Source organism: Sinohyriopsis cumingii, chromosome 12, assembly GCF_028554795.1.
Source record: "Sinohyriopsis cumingii isolate HCF-2022 chromosome 12, ASM2855479v2, whole genome shotgun sequence".
NCBI classification, from domain to species: domain Eukaryota; kingdom Metazoa; phylum Mollusca; class Bivalvia; order Unionida; family Unionidae; genus Sinohyriopsis; species Sinohyriopsis cumingii.
This window is the reverse complement of record NC_142972.1, coordinates 102,540,185-102,567,475: the sequence shown is the minus strand read 5'-3', so window position 1 is coordinate 102,567,475 and position 27,291 is coordinate 102,540,185. Positions and strand designations below refer to the sequence as shown.

At 34.4% G+C, this 27,291-nt stretch overlaps 1 protein-coding gene across 1 annotated transcript in view; it reads left to right on the top strand.

Moving 5' to 3' along the window:
* LOC149787130 (prolyl endopeptidase-like) overlaps positions 1-24,560 on the top strand; it is a 54,325-nt gene extending 29,765 nt beyond the window's left edge. The window contains exons 11-19 of the mRNA XM_089977641.1: positions 3,501-3,581; positions 5,551-5,664; positions 7,316-7,464; positions 8,224-8,340; positions 8,702-8,797; positions 12,882-12,983; positions 19,403-19,559; positions 21,929-21,997; positions 22,870-24,560. Coding sequence (XP_089833767.1) covers positions 3,501-3,581; positions 5,551-5,664; positions 7,316-7,464; positions 8,224-8,340; positions 8,702-8,797; positions 12,882-12,983; positions 19,403-19,559; positions 21,929-21,997; positions 22,870-22,935 — 951 coding nt within the window. The 3' untranslated portion in view covers positions 22,936-24,560. The remainder of the gene's footprint in view (positions 1-3,500; positions 3,582-5,550; positions 5,665-7,315; positions 7,465-8,223; positions 8,341-8,701; positions 8,798-12,881; positions 12,984-19,402; positions 19,560-21,928; positions 21,998-22,869) is intronic.
* Positions 24,561-27,291: the final 2,731 nt, after the last annotated feature.

Here is a 27,291-nt window from a genome sequence, read left to right as displayed (position 1 = left end):
TGTGTATTTAATTTGGAATACAGCATACATTCATTTACTTTGTTTCTTGTTGTGTGTTTTGTTTATATAATTAATTCTGAGGTAGAACAAGAAAATCAGCATATAATAAAAAGGTTACTGCATTTGTATGGGAAAATATGAACTCATTTTGTCAGATGGATATCTGAAAAACTGGTTTATATTTTCCCATACAAATGCAGTAACCTATAAATATAATCAGAATCTTTTTATGAGTTTAATAATTAGCAGGATCCATGCATATTAATTGGGTGGTGTTTCACAAGGTGATCTGATCTTGTTACCACTATGGAGGCCACATTTCTCATCCAGTTTTAATCAAACTTTCAATGTACGTGTATATTATCATAATAAGTGAGATCTGTGGATATTTGTGAGGTGAGATTGCATTTGATTACTCGTGCTTGTTAACCCCTCTTTAGTCGGTATTTCTAAATCAATTTGATCAAACTTGGAGGAATATTTGCTTTCATCATCAAGATTTGTGACAAGTTCGAGTTTTGTTATCACTCTGGAATTCATATTTCTAAACCAGTTTTGGAATAGTGGAGAAAAGAAAGTTACAGAAATGATTGATTGAGATGCAAAAAATATAAATAAAGAATTCAGATCATTTATTATTTCATCGACTTGTGTACTTGAGGCAATAAATGATGAAGATGAATCTGTTTTGATATTGGAACAATTTATATTGTCCTGTCTATGTCAGCAGAATGGAGTCTTTGCAATCATTTATCTATTTTGTATTGGCCACAGATCACAGTCATAGACAATGTGTTATGGCATTGGTTTTAGTTCTTTACATTTGCTTATTATAACTAAACCACTTCATACACTTTCTTAGTGCTTGGCATAAATCATTATGAAGGGAAGAGAATTCATTCTGCAGTATGCTTTCTCATCCTTTTGATATTAAGATCAAAATTTTATATTTTACAAGAATGCCATGATCACAGGATAGGGTCAGCATGCAAAGCATGGTTTTCTTGTCTGAATATATTAGTATGAATATATTCCAAGCCTGGCCTTTTTGTCTGACTCTGTTAGTATGAATACATTCCAAGCCTGGCCTTCTTGTCTGAATCTGATAGCATGAATACAGTACATGCAAAGCCTGGCCTTGTCTGAATCTGTTACTATGAAAGTATGCAAAGTCTGTTCTATTTGTCTGAATCTGTTAGTATAAACACATGCAAAGCCTGACCTTCTTGTCTGAATCTGTTAGTATGAATACATTACATGCAACACTTGGCCTTCTTGTCTGAATCTGTTAGTATGAATACATTATATGCAACACTTGGCCTTCTTGTCTGAATATTTTAGTATGAACACATTACATGCAACACTTGGAATTCTTGTCTGAATCCATTAGTATGAATACAGTACATGCATCACCTGGCCTTCTTGTCTAAATCTATTAGTATGAATACAGTACATGCATCACCTGGCCTTCTTGTCTGAATCCATTAGTATGAATACATGCAAAGCCTGGCCTTCTTGTCTGAATCCATTAGTATGAATACATGCAAAGCCTGGCCTTCTTGTCTGAATCCATTAGTATGAATACATGCAAAGCCTGGCCTTCTTGACTGAATCCATTAGTATGAATACATGCAAAGCCTGGCTTTCTTGACTGAATCTGTTAGCATGATTACATTACATGCAACACTTGGCCTTCTTGTCTGAATCTATTAGTATGAATACAGTACATGCAACACCTGGCCTTCTTGTCTGAATCCATTAGTATGAATACATGCAAAGCCTGGCCTTCTTGTCAGAATCCATTAGTATGAACACATTCCAAGCCTGTGATCTGGCCTTGTCTGAGTAATGTCTTCCTCAGATACATTAACTTTTGATCATAACATGAGAATACACTACATTGGAAATGCAATCCTTTCCAATGTAAAAGTGACATTAACCACATCTTAAGGTCTGATTTAGCTATGAAATTGCCAAATTATCATTGACTTACTGACATAGAAAACAAAGTTGTTTCCTCTTTCACAGAGAGATTAACACAATATGCCATCAATTTGTACTTCCAGGCTTGTACCTAGCCAGTGTGCTTCTTTATAAGTCTTGGACTCTGCCAACATGGGTATGTGAGAAAGCTGCCAGTAGTTTCCCATGGGTCAGTTGTTCTTATGGTGGTTTTCCCGGGTTCTTCCTCTACCAGTTATACTGGCTGCCCTATTGTCTTGCCACTCACAGATTGAAGGACACTATTTTTGCTAATACTCTGTCATCCTTGTTACATTGGGTTATCTGCTCAGATGGAAACAAGACCAGTTGAATCTTATGCACATGGTTATAGCCTTTGAGCTTTACTGTGATGTCAGCCACATTCTAAGGGTTTTACCTCTGATGCTTTTTTTCCATATTGATATTGCAGGATCTTTATCAGCAGACCCATCAGCAGCTTCATAATAATGTTGGGTACATCCACTAGATTTGCTAGTGCAAACATTTTTTCTCTAAAACTGTCAATGCATTGACCAAATGCTAATCCAAGCTGGTATCTCACATATGACTTGATGCTGCTACATACATCAGCTCAAGGGATAAAAGAACCTGTGCCTTTAACTTATTATCCTAGTGTATTATTGTCATGTAAGATACTTGAAGAAGAATACAGTTTTGGAGTAAGTTATTTTTTTCAGTTATACTTACCTGATCATAATATGGTTTCACCTTTGCAAGCCCACCTTGCAATTGCATACCTGGAAGATGTGTATATCCACTGCAGTAGTAACTCACATTTGAATGAATTTGGTACCAATCCCTCTAAGGAAAGAGCATCTTCATCTGTCTTCTGCCATGGCAAGTAGATGACCTTTGAGCACTTTTGCCGCTACAACAAACCTTATGAAGTGGCTATCATCCTTAGCTTGGGAGGGCAGGATTTTTGAGACAGTCATTGTACTTGTAATGGGTTGAGTAAATATCTGACCACTCCAGTGGCCTAGTGGTTAGAGCATCCACCTCAGATGCGGGAGGTCATGGGTTTGATCCCTGGACGAGTCATACCAAAGACTTACAAAGATGGTACTGACAGTTTCCTCGCTTGGGGCTCAGCATTACAAGGTTAGTGTTCGGACTGGTCGGCCTGGTGTCAGGATAATGTGACTGGGTGGGACATCATGCTACATGTCTGTGGCATGATGCCCCAGTGCTAGACATCACTAAAAACTGAAACTCTGCAGACATCGTAGCAATATGACATTAAAAATCCAAATCACACACACGCGCACCCACAGAGTAAATATCTGAACACATATTTAACTTCAGAATTTGGTTTTAAGAGATTGGTAGCCATTTTACTTGAGCTTATTAGCTAAATAACATATGCTGGTCTGAAAAAGTAAGACATTTTTTAATTTGTGTTTAGACTTGCATGTATTTTGCTCTGCTGTGATTAAGTATCTCTTTTATTTGATTTCTAATAATTTAGAAAATTTGTCTCTTTTTTTATATTTCAGATGTTTTACCAATTTACCTCATTCCTTACCCCAGGTATAATCTACAGGTGTAATATTGCTGATGGGAAATATGAACCCAAAGTAAGTATCTACCATATATAGTAAGTACTGTGTATCTACCATATATATTCACTTGTAATTTGATTCCATCTATAAAAACAAGATAGATCATGATCACATAATGTGCTGGCAGATCAGTGTCTGTGTTGTTTGTTCTACTGATTGCTCATAAGAAACTGGTGCATTATGTGATGGTAGAACTGGTTGTGCTTAGTTTGCAATAGAAATAACACATTGTCAAAGAAATTTTAATTCGTGTGAAATTGAAAAAGTCATTCATTGCTTAAATATTTGTTGTTGTTGTTTTTTTTAAAAATCCCCTATCATATCGTTGTAGATATCATAAAGTGTTCCCAGTGTCCTTCTGTCTTATCCTTGCATTTTATCAAGGTGATTCAGTGGTTAAGGTGTTGGACTACTGACCTGAATTGGGGCAGGTTCCATTTCCTCCCTGGATGAGCTCAGATCAACTTTCATGATGTGTGCTTGTTATTGCCATGGTTTGATATAACCTTCAAAGTGTTGTAATACAGTGAAACACAAAACCAAAACAAACCTTATTAAATTAAACCATTCCATCCCATCTATTTTCATCCATCAGATTTCATTTCTGCTCAGAATCACTGAGGCTTTACATTGATAAGACCAAGAACAGGTTCGGTTTGAATGATTTGTCAGTAAATGTTTAAAGAGTTAATGACATGAATTTTTTTACTTGGTACTTCATTCTTAAATTTCTGTGCAGTAAAGTTTAACACATTAACCCCTGGAGAATTTTGTCATTTTCGCCTGAAAATCGAGTAGGAAACACATTTTGAAAGCTATTTCTATTTCTGAGTTGATCTGAAAACACCAAATACCAGGTATCTTTCAATAACAGGCTACCTAGTTGTGTTAGAAACATCATTTTTCATTGGCTGTTTGGCTCGTGCATGAGCAGAAGGGTAAAAGTTGAAGTTCTTTTCTCTTTTTTTGGCTAAACGGAGCCATTATTTTTTAATAAAGACGACTCTTTATTCCAAATGTCCATCTTTTCCTACTTTTTGCAAAGGTTCATCTATCTGTTTGCAGTTCATACTGGTTTGCCTTAGATCTGAGACCAAAAAGTCTAAAATCCAGACACAAAATTGGATTCCGACTACGGGCAAAGTTTGGGTAGAAAAAATTCGGGTAAAAAAAAATGAGTTTCGTAGTGCAACTAGATATTCCAGATTATTTGGTATCATTGTAGAGCTACATCTGTCTACCTTTCTATAATGCCACCCACTTTTGTGTATCATGCATAACCGTGATGCTACAGAGCTCATCAGTAGGCTTCTACCTCCTGCCATGTTAACTTGTTGCTAGAGGTTAGTGTGTTAAACTGAACTGAAGCCAACTTTGGTTGGTACGAGTCTTTATATTAAAAAGATCAAGGTCAAATTAGTTACAAGTCTTTATATTAAAAAGATCAAGGTCAAATTAGTTACAAGTCTTTATGATCAAAAGATCAAGGTCAAATTAGTTACAAGTCTTCATAATAAAAAGATCAAGGTCAAATTAGTTAAAAGTCTTTATAATAAAAAGATCAAGGTCAAATTAGTTAAAAGTCTTTATAATAAAAAGATCAAGGTCAAATTAGTTACAAGTCTTCATAATAAAAAGATCTAGGTGCAGTTTTATATAAGCCTTTATAATAAGATGATCTGGGTCAAATTTGATTTTAATTACCCCCCTCCCCTTCACAAAACCTTTGTTCTTATCTTCTCATCCTTCTGAAACTCGAAAACAAATAATTTTTTGCGGATTGGTTTAGATGGATTTTGGGTTACAGGTAAAACAGATAAAAACACACTGGCACATAGATGGACTGTCATGACCCACCACAGTATTCTAACAAAATGCAGATAAATGCACACAGTAATAAAAAATCAAAATGTAATCATCCTTACTTTCTGTAATATTTCAATGGTTGTAACATAAAGAAATTTCGTTTCTATCTTCAAATCAGGTGTTCAGAGAAATCAAGGTGAAGGACTTTGATTTCAACAAGTTTGAGACCAGCCAAGTGTTTTACCCGAGTAAAGATGGAACCAAGATTCCAATGTTTCTGGTGCACAAGAAGGTAAGACTAATCAAAGTATTTTATCCCTGGTAAAAATAGAAGTAAGATTCTGTTGTTTCTGATGCACAGGAAGGCATGGCTCATCAAAGTATTCCCCCCCCCCCCCCCGGTAAAAATAGAAGTAAGATTCTATTGTTTCTGATGCACAGGAAGGTATGACCAACCAAGTGTTTTACTTCACCGGAGAAGGAACCAAGATTCCAGTGTTTTGGTGTACAGGAAGGCAGTACCAACCAAACGCTTTACCTCATTAAAGATGGAACTAAGATTCCAATGGTGATGCTGAGATCATGGTACGAGCACATGTCTAGAAGGCGCTACCCATTCTCGTTCATCTTCCCAACGCCAAACTTGCCAAGAGATGAGGGCCAAGATTCATGGTTGGCACCCACCCTAGCATTGAAGTCGCCCAGCAAAATCAAGTTATCTTTTTTTTTTTTTTTTGGCACCCACCCTAGCATTGAAGTCGCCCAGCAAAATCAAGTTATCTTCCTTGGGAATTTTGTCGATGAGCGAGTTTAACTCATCGTAAAACTCATCCTTGGTATCTGTGGAGGAGCTTAGTCTGGGAGCATAAATGCTGGTCAAAGGTCAAGGTTACATGAATAAAAGCAGATTTTACTCAGTAATTTTATTTCTAGACATTGTACATTGACCAAAGTTTGCGGAGGGGTTACACTTAAGGTATGGAAAAGGCCTATTTATTTATCGTTCAATGGCAAAGAAAAAAACAGTTCTGCTGAATAAATTTTGTTCTAGAGTAAGTTTCTTGACTAACCTTATTTGATGGTGGGTAATAAAGAATAAAGTTTGGATGTCACTGTTATTGTAAGTCTAATAAAACTGAATGGTTTCTGAAAATAAAGTGCTAGACCATAGTTTAATGTTGTTGAGACCCTCCAGACCCCATATCATGACCAAAGTTTGAAGTTGTCGAAACCTTTAAGACTGCATACTTTGACCAAAGTTTGAGGTCATTGAGACCCTCACAAACCCATACTTTGACCAAAGTTTAAGGTCATTGAAACCCTTACAACCCCATAACTTGACCAAAGTTTGAGGTTGTCGAGCCCTTCAAGACTTTATACCTTGACCAAAGTTTGAGGCCGTCGAGACTCAATGGACAGTAATCTTCAGAGTGTAGCATACACTGCTAGAAACAACATAGAAGACTAGTTAATGCACAGTGGACATTTTATTATTTTACTGTGCCATTTGTGTGTGTATATATATATATATATATATATATATATATATATATATATATATATATATACGATATTTACAGTAAATACTGTGCCATTCATATAAATATACAGTTTATACTGTGCCATACGTGTATGTGTATACATATATATATATATATATACATTTTATATTGTGCCATTTGTGTATATATACATTTTATAATGTTCCATTCATATATATATAAATATATATATATATATATATATATATATATATATATATTATAATGTGCCATTCGTATGTACTCATCTTAGGCATTGATATAAAAATATGGCTATGATTTTTCGCATGTTTAGCACTTAAACCTCTTTCATTATTTGGGTCACAGGTATTTATTTTAAGCATTGATTTTGCTTTGCACTTGTTAAATAAATGTTTAAAATGTTTTTAAAATTCTGCCCAGGGCCTAGCAATGGACGGTAATAACCCTGTGATGTTGTATGGCTATGGCGGTTTCAACATTTCAATTTCACCCAATTTCTCGGTCTCCCGTATTGTCTTCCTCCAGCATCTGGGAGGAGTGTATGCACTGGCCAACCTGAGAGGTGGAGGGTAAGTTTAGTGCAAGTCACTTCAGGTGTATGTATGTAGGAAATTCACTGCCCAGTTTAGTTGCCATTCAGTGTATGTATGTGGGAAATACACTGCTCAGTTTAGTTGCAGTTCAGTGTATGTATGTAGGAAATTCACTACCCAGTTTAGTTGCAATTCAATGTATGTATGTAGGAAATTCACTACCCAGTTTAGCTGCAATTAAATGTATGTATGTAGGAAATCCACTGCTCAGTTAAGTTGCAATTCAGTGTATGTATGTAGGAAATTCACTGCTCAGTTTAGTTACAATTCAGTGTATGTAGGAAATTCACTGCCCAGTTTGGTTGCAGTTCAGTGTATGTATGTATGTAGGAAATTCACTGCTCAGTTTAGTTGCAATTCACTGTATGTATGTAGGAAATTCACTGCTCAGTTTAGTTGTAATTCACTGTATGTATGTAGGAAATTCACTACTCAGTTTAGTTGCAATTCATTGTTTTACTACACAGCAGAACAGGAAGGTTGTATCTTGTGCGATAATTGGAGGAAAGTGATGTGTGCAAAACATTTTGTGAATTGACTATTCTTCAAGGGGTACCTGCTACAGACAACATTGATATTTTTAGTGTAAACAATAGGATCTCTTTTCCAGTCCTTAAAATTCTCTAAAAAAGTAAAATTGCATTTAAAAGATTTGGAGTTTCATGTGGGAGTGGGGAGGAAATTCAGATTCTTCTGCAGAACCCTTGTCTGTGATAGCTTTATTCTGTACTACAGGGAATATGGTGAGACCTGGCATAAAGGAGGCATGCTGGGAAACAAACAAAATGTGTTTGATGATTTCCAGGCAGCAGCAGAATACCTCATTGAAAAGAAATATACCTCACCAAGCAGGTAAGTTCAGAATACCATATAGAAACAGATAAATCTCATCAAATAGGTAAATTCAGAATACCTCATTGAAAACACTCCAACCACTAGGCCACTGGAGTTGTCTGTTTTTTATAAAGCGGAATATTACTGATAATAAGGACAAAGAGAAGTTTTAAAGCTTATAGTTCTTAATAAAATGCATTCTCAAGCCACCTTAATCTAAACTGACTACCAGGGCTTTTACGGATAGCCTGGTTTACAAGCAGCTAAATCTGAAATTTGTTGGAAACCTTTAAGTTGCAATGCACATTATAGATAGTTCTATGGCATATGTGATCTTGGTTTGGTAAAGACATATTATCAAATCCAATATTTTCTGTAGGATTGCCATCAATGGAGGTTCCAATGGGGGATTGCTGGTTGGAGCATGTGCAAATCAAAGGCCAGATCTATTTGGATGTGCAATAGCCCAAGTTGGGTAAGCCATAACTCATTTATTAATTTGTCATAATTCCCCCCAAAATGTAGTATAATTCGTATAATAGAAAAGAAAGTCACAAATCAAACTTTTGATCAGAAGTTTATATTTTCTCTCTTAATTTTTGTTGTGCCCACATAAGTGAGACATGAGACGTAGGAATTTTTCTCATTTGGGCATCTGCAACACTTGGAAGTAAGACCATTCATTTTTTAACATGCATGTTGACCTTGGATTAAAGTGAAAATCATAGAAAATTTGTGTTGTGGTTTTTGTTCAAGTTTTTCATTTTCTTTTTTTTCCTAAACCGCCTAATGGATTTTCTTAACACTTGAAATGAATCGTTATGAACATAACAGTTCATTCTGCAATACGCATTCTTGCTCCTTTGATAAAGGTCATGGTCAGTCATAGAAGATTTGCCTTAAGGCTTTGTTTTAAGTTTTTTAATTTTCATATATTTCACAAACACCTTGACAGTTTGTACATTGGCTTAAATTAAAACAATTAATACTTTACCTTTTGACCTTTGGGTCAAGGCCATAGGTTTCTTTGGTCATGGGCTTGACATGGCGGCATGTTAGGTGTAGCAATATAGCCTTTTTGACTATGTGGAATTGATAACTCCCCTGGCTTCACATATTTGATAACAGCTGTTCAGAGGTCTCGTAAATACTTAATTATGCGTATTTGCACGCCAGCTGTTTATCTCGGACACAGAAAATCACTGAAGTGGGAGTCCTTTGTGTGCATGTAATAGGTGTGCAGCAAAATTCAAAGACTTGCCAGTCCTGCTTTGTGGGAAATGTGTTGATCAATTAGCTGTGCTGATATTTACAATGCCAGAATTCAGTGACTGACAAACCCCTTGATTAGCATGTTGCCATTATAAGAATACACCAAAAGAACATGATGCAAAAGCTGGGTGGCAAGTTCAAAAGCTTTGACTGGTGGCCGGGTGGGAAATGTACTGATACTTACAGTGATTGAATTCAGAGGCAGAAATATCCATAGATGTACATGTGGTCATTTATAAAAGTACATGTAATAAACAAGTTTAGCTTTCATTATTGTGTTTATTTCCGAATGTAGCAGAATAAGTAGTGCATGTGACCTCAGGATCAAGACATGTTGAAACTTAAACAAAATGCCGTTCGTAAATTTGGATAAGTATTTTGGGGTTAAAGGGCAAACTTACGAAGATTGTAAGGAGATTCAGAATAGTGCTAAAGTTGCTAGAATTGATAGTTCAGATGGGACAGTAGCTAAGTGTAAGAAAGTGTGTGATGCCTAGCTTAGTGTTTGGAATAAGTCCTTACTTGGATTGGCAAAATTCAGTATCACTCTGAAGGATGAACAAGAGCCATGTCTGTGTTGTAAAGAATGTAGAAATTAAACTCAGTGGCAACCAATAGTTCTTCTAATTGTCATAGTTTTTTTTGGGAGGGCCAGGGGTCGTGCTTCCAGGCGAATTCGGTGACTAAGTTGCCTAAAAATGTCAACTTTGCCTTCTTTTGTTAGAAAAGCGAAAACAGCTTCACCCTGTGATTATTTAAGAGGTACATTGACCATACTATATTTTTTTCCAAATGCCCCTCGCCTTAGCCCGGTTAGTTCTAGTGTTGTAGCAAAATGTATTCATCAAGACATCATTAGCTAGGCCTAGTTTTGATATCAGTTACGTTGACAAACAAACTCTTACCCATTCACAAGCATATGTTTTGATAGCTGATTGATCATTAACCCTTTTCTGAGTAGGGTAGCAACTATCAATTTCCTGCATGATATCCTTTGATGATAAAACATATAAACATGTGTTTTAAGATCAGAATCGGTGATCTGGATATATATTAACTACCTCTTGTTCACTATTTCGTCATAAAATTAGTTTGAAACGGTAAGTGAACCAGTAGGCCTAATGGGAAATAATGGTGGACTTTGCTAAGTCTGGGAAGTAACAGTTTATTAGATTGTCTGTTTTCGTAAATCATTGGGCAAATATATTCAGAAAAATATATAAATCATTGAAAGCAAAGCCTTGGTATTATTTTATTAAAGATTCAACTTTAAAATGCAAATTATGAATGTCAGAAATGTATGGAACAATGCTATGTTGTGGAATTCGCGAGATGCACTTTAAGGTCAAAGCTGTTTTCTGACTTGACACGAATTTGCGGGAAAAAACGGGGGGAAAAAAGCAAATCAGATACTATTTAACCATTGCCTAAAACTACTACATGTGTGTAGACAAATAAATAAATCATAAATTTGCAATCCTGTCAATACACTGTGGTAATGAATCTATATTAAAGTGTGTGATTACATTATGAAGACCTCTCCATCTAAAAATAGATGCATTCATGTCAGTGTTGATTCAGTAGGAATGAAGGGACTGCAAACTTTGATGGTGGAACTCCTATTTTTACCAAAGTGGGAGTCCTGAACTCCTAGTTTTAAAATTCTAGTGAGACCTCTGGCTGTTGGTAAATCATTTTAGCAACCTCATTCTGACATGGACAAGATGACCTTTACTTGGAAATCTGATGAAACTGTTGACTTGTTCATTGCAGCATTAATAAAATTATCTATAGTGGGCATGTTTTCTTTTTATAGTTGATGCTATATTAATGTAATTATTACTTTATAATCATCAAAATTAATAGATTTCATGCATCATTGGAAATAAGCATTGATCATGCTGCGGTTGCATGACACCGCTCTTCTTTGTTACAAAATGCATTTTATTAAAACTTCATGAAATTTTCAGTCCAATCAGAGGAGATGTAAACAGTAATAAAACAGTGGTTGTAGTATGTTCCTATGATATTCCTACACAAAGAAATAATCCCTCAGACTTAATGCAGATTTGACCAAAAGTTTGGCAATTTAAATAAATGCATCATATATAAATACATCAAAATTGGCATATTCTGAGCTTGATTTTGTTACCAAATTTATATCCAAATTTATATATTGGAAACGTTTATAAATTAACTGCAATGAGCATTGAATTTGTAAAACATTTGAATCTCCCGTTTTGACATTGTCCACCATATTTTAATTTTGTAACAGCTGATAAGTTGATAATGATGTCAACTTTTCCACAACTGATGTTCCAAAACTAAACTTATTATTACTTTCGTACACATTGGTATGCCAGGAAAACATGCTAAGATGGGATCAGTAATGTTTTCAAAATACAAAACAAAAAAATACAAAGTCTGAAAGTGATGAATTATTTTGCAGGTATATGATATTGAAACATTAGTTCTAAGTGAAAGATGGATGCATTCCCTGGTCCATTCTGCAAGGAACTAAATTTAACATCACAGGATTTAGAAAATAAAACCAACTTGAATCCTATTCATGAAATAACATCTTGCAACATTATTTCAATGACAATTATAAATAAACATTGCATTTTTGTTGTTTTCGAAGTTGTTTTACATATGAACTATTGCTAATGTGATATATTTGTATTAAGTTAAATGTCATAAAAATTGAGAAATGTTTATATGCTTTTCGTTTATAAATAAAATATTAAAGTCGGACAACATATTTAATCAGAGCAATGAATTCAGCAGGAAAAATACAATCAGAATATCAAATTTCATAATAATATCTCAGCAAAAACGAAAGTTATAACATTTTATATGGAAAGAATATTTTACTTCGCTTCTATTACTGCCACATAATCTGAACACATTTATAACAGACACAAATTCTAGAAATTTGTAAATATTGTGTAACTTAAAAGTTGCATAATTTTTTTTCTAATAGAGATAATTTAAAAAATAAACTGTTTTGGAATGCTGTTAAATAGATCGTTAAAAAAAATCAAGTGTTTGCAGTGGGGTTGCATATCATTTAATATTTTAAATTCCAAAGGACCATTCTGGCCGATCTTTGTGAGGTTTGAATCATTATGTGTAAAGCATAGCAAAGAGCTATACATATTTTATTGATTTTCTTTAAAAGTTTAGATATCTGTTGATATTACTTACTAGGTTCCCTTACGTTTGATTATTTTTCATATCAGCTGTAACAGTTATAAAAAGTTAATTTTCATATCGTATGTTTCTAGAGTGATGGACATGCTCCGATTCCACAAGTTTACGATTGGACATGCTTGGACAACAGATTATGGCTGCTCTGACAAGCCAGATCAGTTTGCCTGGCTAATTAAGTAAGTTGAAAGTGTGTGTATGTTTGCCGCGAATTCATTTATTACATAGTTACCAGTTCATATGGTTTTCTGAAAAAATACATATTCATCTTTCTCTAAATTCAAAGAATTTAAGAAATCCAGTAAAGTTGATATCACACAAAAAATTCTGATTTTACTTTCTTTCTTTGTGTTCTTTCTGTTCAAATGTATTGTGTGTACCTGGACTAAAGTCTCACCAATCCAGCAATTTGGAACATTTGGTTTTCTGATTAAGTAAATTACCCAGTGTATGTGTGTGCTTTCACAGACTGGAATGAAGATTTTATTTTTCATACCGTTGAAGCTCATTTTTTTCAAATGTCATCTCAGGACAGGTTTTGACAATTAAATGCAATGTATATTTACTTAGATTGGGAAAGAGAAATACTTATCTGAAATTATCCATTGTCCTCATGCTATTGGAAGTATTGTGTTGTCTGCCCATCTGTTAACTGTGCCTTGTCCAAATTCAATGCCTTGCAATGGTTGGATTGATTTTCATGAAATGCTTCATTAGTGGCAGAGAAGTTACCATATTTATGCATATGTTCAGGTTCCATTTTGCAGTCCCACTTGTTGAAGTTCATAAGGTAGTTTTGCACTTGTTGCAGTCACACTTGTTTCAGGCCCTAGGATAGTTTCCTACTTGTTGCAGTCACACTTGTTGCAGGCCCTAAGATAGTTTCCTACTTGTTGCAGTCACACTTGTTTCAGGCCCTAAGATGGTTTAGCATTTGTTTCAGGCCCTAAGATAGTTTCCTACTTGTTGCAGTCACACTTGTTTCAGGCCCTAAGATGGTTTAGCATTTGTTTCAAGCCCTAAGATAGTTTCCTACTTGTTGCAGCCACACTTGTTTCAGGCCCTAAGATGGTTTAGCATTTGTTTCAGGCCCTAAGGTAGTTTCCTACTTGTTGCAGGCCCTAAGATAGTTTCCTACTTGTTGCAGTCACACTTGTTGCAAGACCTAAGATAGTTTCCTACTTGTTGCAGTCACACTTGTTTCAGGCCCTAAGATGGTTCAGCATTTGTTTCAAGCCCTAAGATAGTTTCCTACTTGTTGCAGTCACACTTGTTTCAGGCCCTAAGATGGTTTAGCATTTGTTTCAGGCCCTAAGATAGTTTCCTACTTGTTGCAGTCACACTTGTTTCAGGCCCTAAAGCAGTTTCACGTTTGTTGCAGTCAAACTAGTTGCAGTAGTGGCATTTGATTCGAAGAAAATGAAACTAATCTTAAGAGAAACAATGCTTTTAATCATAAGCTAACAATAACCAATAATGAACCGAATGACCACAAAACCTGAGAACAATGTGAGGAGAAAATCCAAGCATACATGCAGAACATTCCACACTGATCAAGTACAGAGAGTTTGTGCACACAGGATTGGGATTGGTACCAAGTAACAAATAATAATTGCCAAATTGCAACCTTTAAAGACATACAAAATGTGCAGTCAGATATTACAAAAAAGCAGAAAGGAAATGGTGCAAACTTGCCAATTCTACACCCTTTCACTGAACATTACAACCATAATGTGAGAGATGATAGGAATGCATTGGTATCGTTCATGCTAAAAGCTTGAAATTATATCCAAATGGTCCATCTTTCATTCAGTAAATTGGTTAGAGAGATATATTGAATACAGTTTTTTATCAGTATTTTAAATCAATACCTCATTCATTGGTACAAAGCTAATAGCAAAACTGAAGCTGAGGTTGGATTCAACAAAGGCTGTTTGGTTTTTCGCTTCAAACATTGGTACATAAATATCTGAGTAAAAATGGAGGCCATTTTGTAGAATTTTCCAATTCTTTTGACTATTTATCATGTAAAATTACTGACTTGCTTTGGAAAGTTGTTTAAAGTTCTAGACTCGATATGCAAAAATCTATGATCACGTAAGTTGCTGAAAGGACAATATCAGGAATTCTTAACCTGTAATATTAGCATCTAACAAGGCTGCATATTAAGACCTCATTTGTTCAGTCTGTTTATTAGTGTTGTTCTGATTATCGATTATAATCAATCATCAGTTAGATGAGTGAACCAATAAGATAATCGATTGTGAAACTCCACAATCGATTGGGTGAAAAGGGAGACCACTCATTTTTAGTTGCATGCAAAACACAAAGGTTAGTTAAACTACTGTGTAAATGGTAAGCTAAATAATAATAATAATAAAAAACATATATAATGATATGATTACAGATAGGGCTTAAAATCCACTAAAGCTGATCTGAATTGTTTATTTCCTTCACATCTTACAAATATTACACCATGTCATATTCGGTAAGGGCCAGCATTCATAATTAGGAACATGTAGTCATGATTAAGCTGTTAAATTAGCAAGTTAATACATTTTAACAAATTTTGATGATTTGCTTTAGTTTAAATATAAAATCCTTTGTAATATTTGTAAATAATGACAAACAAGAAAACCATGTCCTTGTAAACTCTAAATTATAGACACATCGTTAATGAATGAATGGGTTTTGGGGGATAGAAGCATTAGTTAAATTACAATAGACTGATTAGCCAGTTGCTTTCATTTAACAAAGTTGTACGGCAAAATTTGCACCACACAAATGAGAAACAAAATGTAAATTTTTATCAAAGAAAAGTATACATGTCGAGATTATCCCTATACATTTATTAAAATTTTGAACATTTGCACAAAGGTATAACTGTAAAACAAACAAAAATTCAAATTTGTTCTTAGTAACCAATTATGAATGATTATCACTTGGTTAAGTGGAACCAATTATTGATCTTGAAATTCTGACCAGTTCCCATCATTACTATTTATAAACGATTTAGTATCAGGCCACCAACAGAATTGTCATAATGGTATTTTTATTACACAGGAAATATCTGACATTGTGCATTTGATGACATTGCAAACTCTACTGATCCAGTTTTATTCTTTACAAGGCAAATATTGTGGAAACATTTTGTGAAAATTGTGGAATGTGTGTTAATTTAAATAAAACTAAAATTATTATATTCAGAAATGGTGGATTTTTGAGGAGTGGTGTGAAGAAATCTTCTATTCTTTTAATAAGTCTGAGGCTTGCACAATATGTCTTTCAGCATTTCACAGAAGAGGTAAAATGTACATGTAACTATATTTTTTTCCCCTAGCTATTTGTTATATCACAACTATGTAATGCTAGTTCTGTTTAATCTTCCTACATATTTCTATGGAGTTTTTTTGGGGTTTTTCCACCTCAATGTGTTAAATTTATTGGTAACATGGCATTCTATATCACTGCAATATTATTGTGTAACTGTATAGTATTACGGGCCTATGCCTACTTTACCAATAAATGTAATTGTCATTGACCATCTTTGGCATCCGTCCGTCTACGAGAGACGATGGCATAGCTCCAAAGTACGCTTTTGCTTATCCTTCTTTTTAGCTCTCTTTTCAGCTTGCTGTCATTGACCACAAGTCATACAATAAATATACTAACACAGTCAATCATCAAAGATAATTTGGGTTACACATTATTTCTTTGTTGGACATTCGGTACAGTTCTCATTGACTAAGCTTGCTACAGCTAAGTGGCTTGAACGCTATATCCATTTTAATTTTATTACAACTTAAGTGAACAATAGGGCAAAAAGTGAAGGGGGTAAAGAAGGACAAGTTCAGCATATGATAGGGCATCTAAGTAACGGGAGTACAAAAGCACAGCTTCAGTATACAATAAGGCATCACATTAAAGGGGCTAAAGAAGGACAGTTTCACTGCAAAATGGGGCACCAAAGTAAAGGGGCACCAAAGTAAAGGGGCATCAAAGTAAAGGGGCACCAAAGTAAAGGGGCATCAAAGTAAAGGGGCATCAAAGTAAAGGGGCACCAAAGTAATGGGGCTAAAGAAGGACAATTTCACTAAGAAAATAGGGCATCAAAATAAAGTTGGTAAAGGTCAACTTCAGTAAACAATATTACATGACAGTGAAGGTGGGTAAAGAAGGACAGTGACAAATAGAGCATCAAATTTCAAAGCTCAGCTTCTCAGTAAAAATATCTGTTTGCTACTTTTCTATTAGTTCCACAAATGGAAAATATGGAAAAACCATATAACTGAATGATTGTCTCAAAATCTTTACTAAATAGTAGACATTACCATATTCATTCATTCATATCATGTGCTCTCGAACCATCCATACTCATTCCTTCATACCACGTGCTTTAAACAATCCATACTCATTCCTTCATACCACGTGTTTTTAACAATCCGTACTCATTCCTTCATACCATGTGCTTTTATAAAGAAAAAAGATGCTTAACATTTATCACTGGAAAATAATTGATGAAGTTAGCAAATAAAACTTTGCATTAGACTGGATTGGAAATGCCAATTCAGTGTTTTGTATCTTTGATGCAGCATGCCTGTTTGTTGACCATACATAATTTTTAAAACAGCTGAGTGACCTGATAGTGTGTTGTTGGGTGAAATTATCCGGCATATTTTTGTAGAAAATAAAGTTTTATCGATAAAAGTGTGATAGAAAACTAGTTCTGAAGCAACAGCTATAAATCTGGAACTGAAAAATTTGCATATTTTGGTTATTTTATTCATATATGTTAAAATTATCTGATTTGATTCAACATTTTATATCTCCTTTGAGTGCTTGTATAATAATTTTCACAAACATCAGGCCACCATGTTAAAAAATATATGAACTGTCAAAATTTCAGTATCCCTGATTCATGTGTGTGTCTGTGTGTGTGTGTGTGTTTGAATAATAGCCCTTTGCAGAAAGATGATCTTACATGAGTATTATTAATTGCAGGAATGCCAGCTCTCCAATAGCATGAAATAAATATTCTTGTTCTGATCTGGAGCACACAAATGCCTTAGCTATTATATACATTGTTAATTGTAAGAGTCCTAAATTATTAGATACATTTTTCAAAATATTATTGAGAAGAACATAAGCATAAAAGTTTATTATAGTTTTTGCCAAAATCATTGTATTGATTCCTATAATTTTACATGTAACAAATATATATATTTCTATTTTCACATGTGAAAAATATTACTTTATATTTTCATATGTGAAAATATAAGATTTCCCATCGTACCATGTGACACTTGATTCTGTTGCAAAAAAAGCAAGTAATTTTTTAGCTAGAATAAATAAATAGAAACTGCCTTAGGATTCAGATATATAATTAATCTTTGATAAAGAAATTTGACCCAATGCTGTTTGCAACTCTCAGAAGTTATTTCCCCTTTCTTAATAACAACAAACCCACTTTCATGCATTGTTGAATCGGATATGCATTGTTTTCAGACAGTCAGGTAGTTTACAAAATGACATAATTGTAATTTACTGTGACAGATTAGGTTTAACCCAATCCTACCACTATTTAAAGTTGGTTAAACCCAATTCTACCACTATTTTAAGTCGATTAACCCAATCCTACCTCTGTTTTGTTGGTTAAACCCAATCTTACTGCTAATTTAAGTCAGTTAAACCCAATTCTACTGTACTTTTAAGTCTGTTAAACCCATTCCTACCGCTATTTTAAGTTGGTTAAACCCAATCCTACTGCTATTTTAACCCAATCCTAACACTATTTTAAGTCAGTTAAACCCAATCCTACCTATATTTTGTTTGTTAAACCCAATCCTACTGCTATTTTAAGTAGGTTATACCCAATCCTACCATTATTTTAAGTTGGTTAAACCCAATCCTACCACTGTTTTAAGTCCATTAAACCCAATCCTAACACTATTTTAAGTCGGTTAAACCCAATCCTACCGCTATTTTAAGTCAGTTAAACCCAATCCTACAACTTTTTTAAGTCGTATATTTATATGATCGGGCTATGAAAGTGAGGTGAATTAGAAAATAATTGGGGTGAGTATGTTGTGCCAAAGAGTGAGTTTGGTCTTCTGAACTTAGATTCTGAAGCAAGTTTGGTATTTAATAAAAAGAAACTTCTCTTTTCTTTGTTAATGCAGATATATTTCATCTTGTGGAACCAAAAACTATATATGTTAACTCTTGGCTTTCGCTACTCATTAATATATCATGTTTGTGGTACCACATAATGAAATATATCCAGTATTATTGTAGGGAAAGATAATATCCTCTTTTTGTGGCACCACATAATGAAATATATCCAGTATTAATGTCGGGAAAGAAAATATTTTTTTATTTGTCACATAACTGATTGAAGCAATAAAATAAAAAGATACATGAATTTGTTATAAATTCAAATGCACTCATTCCTTTTCGTTTTGTAATATACAAAAATATTTATCACTAGAAAAATATCTGAGTTGTTGACTGGTTGTGAGACATTATTCTAGTTACATCATGTAATAAAATGTGTTTGAGAAGCCTTCTTTTTATATTATATGTTGTGTTATTTTGTTAGATATTCACCTCTGCATAATATCAAGATTCCAGAAGGGCATGTCCAGTATCCAGCCACACTTCTCTTGACTGCAGATCATGATGATAGAGTTGTCCCCCTTCACTCACTTAAATTCATTGCTGAGCTTCAAAGTGTTGTTGGGTCCAGTGAGAAGCAGGTAAATTTTGAATCTCTTTTGAAAAATGTTTTTAAATCATGGAGACTTGTTCATGAGATTAGTTGTGAAATGTTTATGTTTTGTAATACTTTTCAGAAGACAACATTGCATATAGTTGAAACTGACATGTCACATTCTGTATCAGGAAAAAGTTGATGCAAGGTTTATTTTTCATTTCTTTGTTATTTACTGGTACGTTAGAACATGCAGCCATGAAAATTTTAATAAAAAAAGAAAGATTTAGATCTTTTTGGGAAAAAAAATTGATGCACAAAATTATTCATGTTTTGAAAAAAATTGTTTTCTGGTGCTGATCTTTCATCAGAATCTACCTTACTTTTCCAGAATCTACCTTACTTTTCCACATTTCTCGTACACAACAACTGTAACTTTGAGAGAAAAAAATCCATGTATTGTATTCAATGCAGTACTGACACTTTGCATTACACAAACTTTTTTGGGGGGTGAAAGGTCATTGTAATAAGTACATACTGACATTGACCAGCATCTCCGTCCTTTATATACATAATAGTGGAGTTTGCATCTTTTGTCAGTGTTTTGATAGCTTTCTACTATGAAGTTTATTTCCCACTCCCAGTATGATAGTACCATATCATACAGAGATGCCAGCCATTCCATGTTTTGCAAAATTATTATGCAATTTTAGTGAACTTCTGTATTATTATTTATATTGGGGAAAAATTCCAGAAAATCAAACTTTGGAGATACAATTTAAAACATGGTGCAGGTACTGAGAAAAGTTCTAAGCCCCAATATAGTTTATATAGATTTTCAATGTGAAAAACATAATATATTAAACATGGAAGTATACTAGTTAACATATATATTCCACAGTGTAAGTTCTTGTTGAAAATTTTTTGGGAGGGCAGGGATAATTTTTTCAAATACAAGTTATTCAAGGATTACATTGAAGTTAGAGAACTGTTGGGGTAACAGCAAGATAGATCTGTTCTTTAAATAAGCATATGGCTTTTGTTTGGTTAACGTAGAGTATGACATTTACAATAACATGATGGATGAGTTTGTTAGGATCAAACATGGGATAGCAACTGTGTAAAGTGAACATGTTACCAATACTACTAACTAATTACATTTAATTAGGAAGATAAAGAAAACATTATGTAGAGGGAGATTACCCATTTTGGACTCGTCTCCCATATTTCTGCATTTTGTCCTGGTTAGATAACCTAATGTTAAAGCAAGCATGCTTGGTTACACATTTTATTGTGCTGCTCATAAATTAGAAGACTTGAAGGAGAAAATAAATTTGACTTTTATGTGCATTATAATTAAAGGTTGAGTTAATTTTCATTAGAAGAATTGTATCTCGTGTTTCAGTTATGCAGTAAATATGGGTAGGAGGGGCCCAGAATGGTCTAAAGTGCTGTCCGTTACGGATCACTACCATCTCACCTCTGTCTGCGTGGGTTCGAGTCTCAGATTCAGCCAACGTGGGTATGTGAGAAAGCTTGCCAGTAGCTTCTCGTGGGTTGGTGGTTCTTTCCAGGGTTTTCCCGGGTTCTTCCTCCACCATTAATACTGGCCGCCATATATAGCCTATCATGTGCTGAAAAATGGCGTTAAACCCTACAACAACAACAACAACATGAATATGGGTAGGAAATAAAAATTACCAGTTTTCAGGATAAAAACACATTTCATCACTGACAAGTCCTTAGTACCTGCCTTGTCTGTGTGTGTGCGTGATTTAGATTTTTAACGTAGCTTTAACAATTTTTCAGTCATATCACTATGTTGTCTTCAGTGTGACAGTTTATAGTTATGTCTAGCACTGGGGCATCATGCTGCAGACATGTAGCATGATGTCCCACCCAATCACATTATCCTGACACCAGGCTGACCAATCCTAACACTAACCTCTTAATGCTGAGTGCCAAGCGAGGCAGCTGTTAGTACCATTATTGTCCTTGGTATGACTCGGCCAGGGTTCAATCCTGTGACCTCCACATCTGAATTGGATGCTTTAACCACTAGGCCACCGGAGCCTACCTTGTACATGTGGTGAAAAGTGGAAAGATATGCTGTCATTAGGAAAAGTTTTATTAGATAACAACTGGACAATATTTTGTAAACTTAGGGATGGCCCTTTATTCTTTATGGAATGATTATTTTCAAATTTGTATATGTAATACAGTGCTCAAACAGACTTCTCCTTTGTATCACCTCTGTGCTTGTTAAATTGGTGAACTACTCCTGCTGCTACTACTAATTATTATTATTATTGTTATTACTTCATTTATTATTATTATTATTATTATTATTACTTCATTTATTTTATTATTATTATTATTATTATTATTATTGTTAAGATATTCTCCTGTTTTCAGACTAATCCATTGATGATTCGAGTTGATACCAAAGCTGGACATGGGATGGGTAAACCAACAGCGAAAGTAGTATGTACATTTATTACAGTTTATTACAGTATTATAAAAACTAATCAAATGCATATTGTATGATAGGAAGGGCCATGTTTGTCAGTCAGATTCTTCATTCACACCTTTACATAAGATTTGCTGCACAAGAAAACCTGTCTTAAAAGGTTATCGAGTGCCCTATGGAATAGACATTTCTCATATTCCTGTATGTGTGATATTGTTTACCCATATGAGAAAGGCATGTGGGATATTCATGTTGGCTAACTTAAAGAACTTGTACCCCAGCACTCAGTAGTTAAAAAAAAGAAATGGTCTTGTCTTAAATTCCTTGAAATCTTTTCGTTCTTTAGAGGGCCCATCCTTTTGAAAGATGCCTGTTAATCTTTGTTCTAATTTCTAAACATTTACCCATTTATTGACTTTCACAAGGGTGAGTTGCAAGCTATTTTCTTTAAAAATGTTAGATTTCTTTGTCAAAAATGATCCTTGAAAACCTTGAAAATGACCCAGACAAGTCCTACCATTTTGTGTCACCAAGACTGTATGAACTATGTTTAAGTATACCAACATTAAGTCACTGTTAAAATTTTCATGCCTGAGTGGATCATGTTTCACCTGTCTCATGAAAATTTGTATTTGGTGACATTTCAAAGAGAATAACTCAACCATACAAAATTAGGTCACTGGAATCTATTTCAGATTTGCTGTCCTTGCATTTTTCTCCATATATGTCTGTATATTGATGGTTACCTCAATTGTGCTTATGTTTGCAAGGTGATTTGTACTTATGAGTAAATGCCTTTGCTTTGTATTTTTTTTGGGAAGGAAGGGTTTGCTGTTCTATTTTGTTTTTCTTAGCTAACATTTAGATAACTTTTGTCTTATTTCAGATTGAGGAGCTGACAGATATATACTGCTTCATTTACCAGTGTGTAGGGCTTAAGTGGACAGATTGACTCGGGTCTAGTGACAACCATCCCACACCATGCAAAAGCAGTCTGTGATACCAGGTGCCTTTCCTAAGTTCAGAAGAAAGCACATAAGATAGAAACCACTGATTGATTTGTTTCCTTTCCATCTTTAAAGGAATAAGTTAAATACGCAATATTCCATATTAACATGTATTAGTAGTTTTATTGCTTAAATTATTAAAAGACAGTGAATGTTTTTGGATGAAATATAGCAGATTGCAGTGATAATATTTTTATATTCCCATTCTCATTTTCAAATACCATGTTTATTTTGCAAACAAATTTTGTTCCATCTTTCATGAAGGAAAAGTGTTATTTAAATAGAGATTGACTAGGAAATCAAAAGTAATAAAATGGTTTCATAAATCTTCTCATCTGTAAGCTGTTGCCTTTTAAATGGAGGAATCTGCTGAGGCAGGAATCACAGCAGTCCATGTTTTTGAAAACACTTTGCCAACCAATGCTTGACAGCAGAACAAATAGGCTGTTAACAAATCCAAGTTTTGCCGCCACAAATACAAGGCAGTGTTTGCCGACCTATATATCATAACAAAGGGTCCACGGAAATATATGGATGGCAAAGGTGATTAATTTAATTATCTGTATTAATAGTAATTGTTATGTGTCACCTCACTGTAGAATCTCAGTTTGATAATGTTGGGACATAATTATTGTATCCAATGTCAAAAGTATGAAATGGAAGATGACAGTAATATTAGAAAAATGTCACAGATTTGAGATGTAATGAGTGATGTCAACGCATTTGAATAAGCCAGGCACATCAGTGGGTCAGGTATATGATTGAGTCAGGTATGTGAGTCAGACATGTGAATGAACCAGGAGTATAAATGTGCCAGGCATATGAATGAGTCAACATGAAGGTAAATAGTCGAATATCGATCTTGGCAAGTCAGATATTTACATGAAACTTTGTGAAATGTAGATTATCAAATGCCACTCTTGGTGGTGGTGGGGAACTTTGAGAATTCTCTGTAGGCAGACATATAGGCAGTTGACTCCATTGTTACCTCTCAGCAGGTCAGGGACTTGGACAAGCTTCATAGTAATTGCTTTGCTGTGTTACCAATTGTCAGAGTGGTCATGGACTTCACAGTAATTACTTAGCTGATAATGACAGAAAGCAAAATTTTTGTATTTATATCTGTATTATAAACACAGTAATTATAGAATCAAAACTTATTGAGTGCAATCATCTTTAGGAGTCCTGTTTCACCAGGATAAAAAAAGGTTGCAATGACCTGTTTTCAGACTTAATTAACTGTGTGTTTTGGGTCATGGAGCAACAAAGGCAAGACATAGTGTTCAACAGAATTATTATCATTATTACATGTTATTAATCATAATATTAATAATAATAATAATATTGTTATTATTAGTGAAATTTCAGAAGGTAGTAACACTTGATTCAGCATTATAGTTTCATTCCAGATGAAAGATTTACTTGAAAATAACATTTGATTTGCATACCATATCTTTTGCAGTAGTTTTATGAAAGAAAAGATGTAATGCAAAAGCTACAATTATGTCATTGTTCATGTATATTGTATTTAAGATTACTAGTACATGTAATAAAAGGTGTGAAAAAGAAAGTTTTAGCATTTTGTTCTTTACACATTGTCATGGATGGAAAGTTTAAATGTTTAATTTTGTGCATCTGTCAACTGTCTATTGTCTATTAGCAGTTGCTTGTTATTGCTGCTCCTGTACTAATTAAAAGTTTTGAAACTTGTCAGAGTTTCATCTTGAAACTGGGCCCCTCATTGTTGGATATTTTTAATAATCCACAATAAATAATTATCACTTTCATATTATGTAAACAAGAGGGGAAGAAAAATAGACAAGTTATCATTTATGTATTTCAGTTTATTATCAGGCCTCATTGGTGTGCATGAAGGTTCATAATAAGCAGGTTATGGGTTCAAATCCTACTCAGACCAGGTTGTATTGGCTAATATGGGGCATCTTTTGGTAAGGGACATTACTCCTATTCCATCAGCACTAAATAGTTTTGAATGTGCTGATGTGCCATATTCAGAGATTCTGCCAGGATGTGCGATTTCATGTATCATGCAAATTTGTATGAATTTGTGCACTCACTAGAATACCAGTGATGCAAGAGAACTCATGCAAATTAGTTTAAAATCACACATATGGAAATGTACTGCATGCAGTATACGATTATTTTTAAGCCTTTTACCTTCAAGTACTTGCCATGACATAAGTAAGTCCAGTAGAGGTATTGTAGTGCTTGTTGTGACGTTCCTCTTTTCACAACTATTTACACATCTGGGTTCTTTGGCTTGACATGATGCATGTTTAACTATGATTGGCACATTGGGCTCAGGAACAAGCATTCTGTAGTAGTTTGAACCTTGAATCAAGGAAGTTTTACGAATACGCATTTATAATATGGGCTACCTAGTAAACCCTAAACTCGCTGATTCCCAGCATGGTACATCTTTAGATGGCAACTTCATTCAGCAAACACTGGCTAGTGTTAGTGATGAAGGCAGCTTATATTTAAATTTATTAAGTGTATCCGATTATTGGAACTGTGAGTGTTAATGGAGATATCAGTGAGTGATTTTGTACAAAAAAATAGTGTTAAGTATGAGTCAGATGTACAGGCTTGAAGGCCAAAAACAGATAACATGCTGGTCCCCCCCCCTTTTCAGTGGTATTTCAGAATTAAATGTAGAAGATGCAGAATAACAAGCCAAAATACAGACAATTTAAAAGTCAAATTCAACTTTATTTTATCAAACAATTTAGCCCTATGGGATCTTGCATTACAAAACCATATAGCACCCTAAGGGGTGTTAAGATATAATAAATAAGAATGTAAAAATGAAATTAAGAAGTGAAGATGCTTACTTGATCAAAATACCTGCCTGACCAAATAAACTGGTATAGGATTTAAAATCCTAATACTTCTTTATGGAACAGATTATGATTATGGTGTAGTAGTCAGTAAAGAAAGTGAAACACGGATGAGCTTTTGTTAGTGAAAAATCTTTTTTGGAGCAGAAGTATTCAAAAGACAATGCCTGTGAGCTTTGGTAAATTGAAAATGACCATAAAGAACAGTTTTCAAGCTTGTTCCTGTTGGCTAAAATGACTGTGTATATGTCCCATTTGTTAGCAGATTCTGGTGGGGGGGGCATCTTGGCACGAAATAACATTCATGCACATGAAAGAAACAAGCATAGCTGCCATCCCTCATGACTTTTTACGGGATTCATGCCGCATGCCAAAAAATAAAAAATTCCCCAATTCTCAATTATATTAGATTTTCCCGCTAAGTACTAGTAATGATATCGGCAGTTGCTGAAATGGTTTGGCACCACTAATCACGATATTAGTAGAATTATAGCCAATTGGTACTGTTGGCCTGGTAGCAGGCATTTTATCGTATTTTAATCTATACGTATAAGAGTAGTTTTACAAATGCTTTTGAAAGAAACCAGGGCCTAAATCGGAATTTTTCACTGTGGATGTGCTGCCATTTTAATTACCGTTCAGCATCGCATCTTTAAAACATGTTCACCACCAAGGAAAAAGAGATGTATTGCACAAAAAGTGATGCTTACCGTATTTGCTGCATATGTTGGGACACAATAAAATAATTATTTTTTTTCTTGTCCCAGAACTTATGGTGAAACATTTTTTTCACTTTGGTCATATGTCCCAAGACTTAAGAAGCGATTTTTTTTTAATTGCATTTGTGCTTCCCCCCACCCCACTGCACGTTGCAATAAAATAGATAAATAAAACGTTGAATTGATAATAAAAAGAAAGAAACTAACCTTGTGTTGTTATCATTTATTCCTTTTTATCAACATGAGCATTTAAGAATAAAATATTTCCACGAAATCCGTAAGCGTGTATCAATTATGTCCGATACCACACACCACGTTGTTCACATGAACATTGAGAAGCATTTGTGTGTGGTTGTGCTCCAAAGTTTGAATATGTTATCCGACTGAAAACTGGAGCCAACAAAATTGCAAACAAGAGGGAAATAGTCAACCGATATCATGAATACGCCATTCACGCATGACACGGTGTTGGGTGGAAAATAATCAAGATTGAATTATATCCAGGTCTACTGTATGACTCGCAAATAAAAATGATCATTTGAAAACACATTCACTTAAGTGTAATTGACAATCTTTTCACCAGCTTGGGTTACAAAATTATCCTTACTATTTACCCGCAGACGTCGATGATACTTTGTATTAATTGTAACCACAGATGCCAAACACATAGAACATAGAAGTCCTGGTGGTGAATAAACACGACTGGCAGCAATCATTTAAC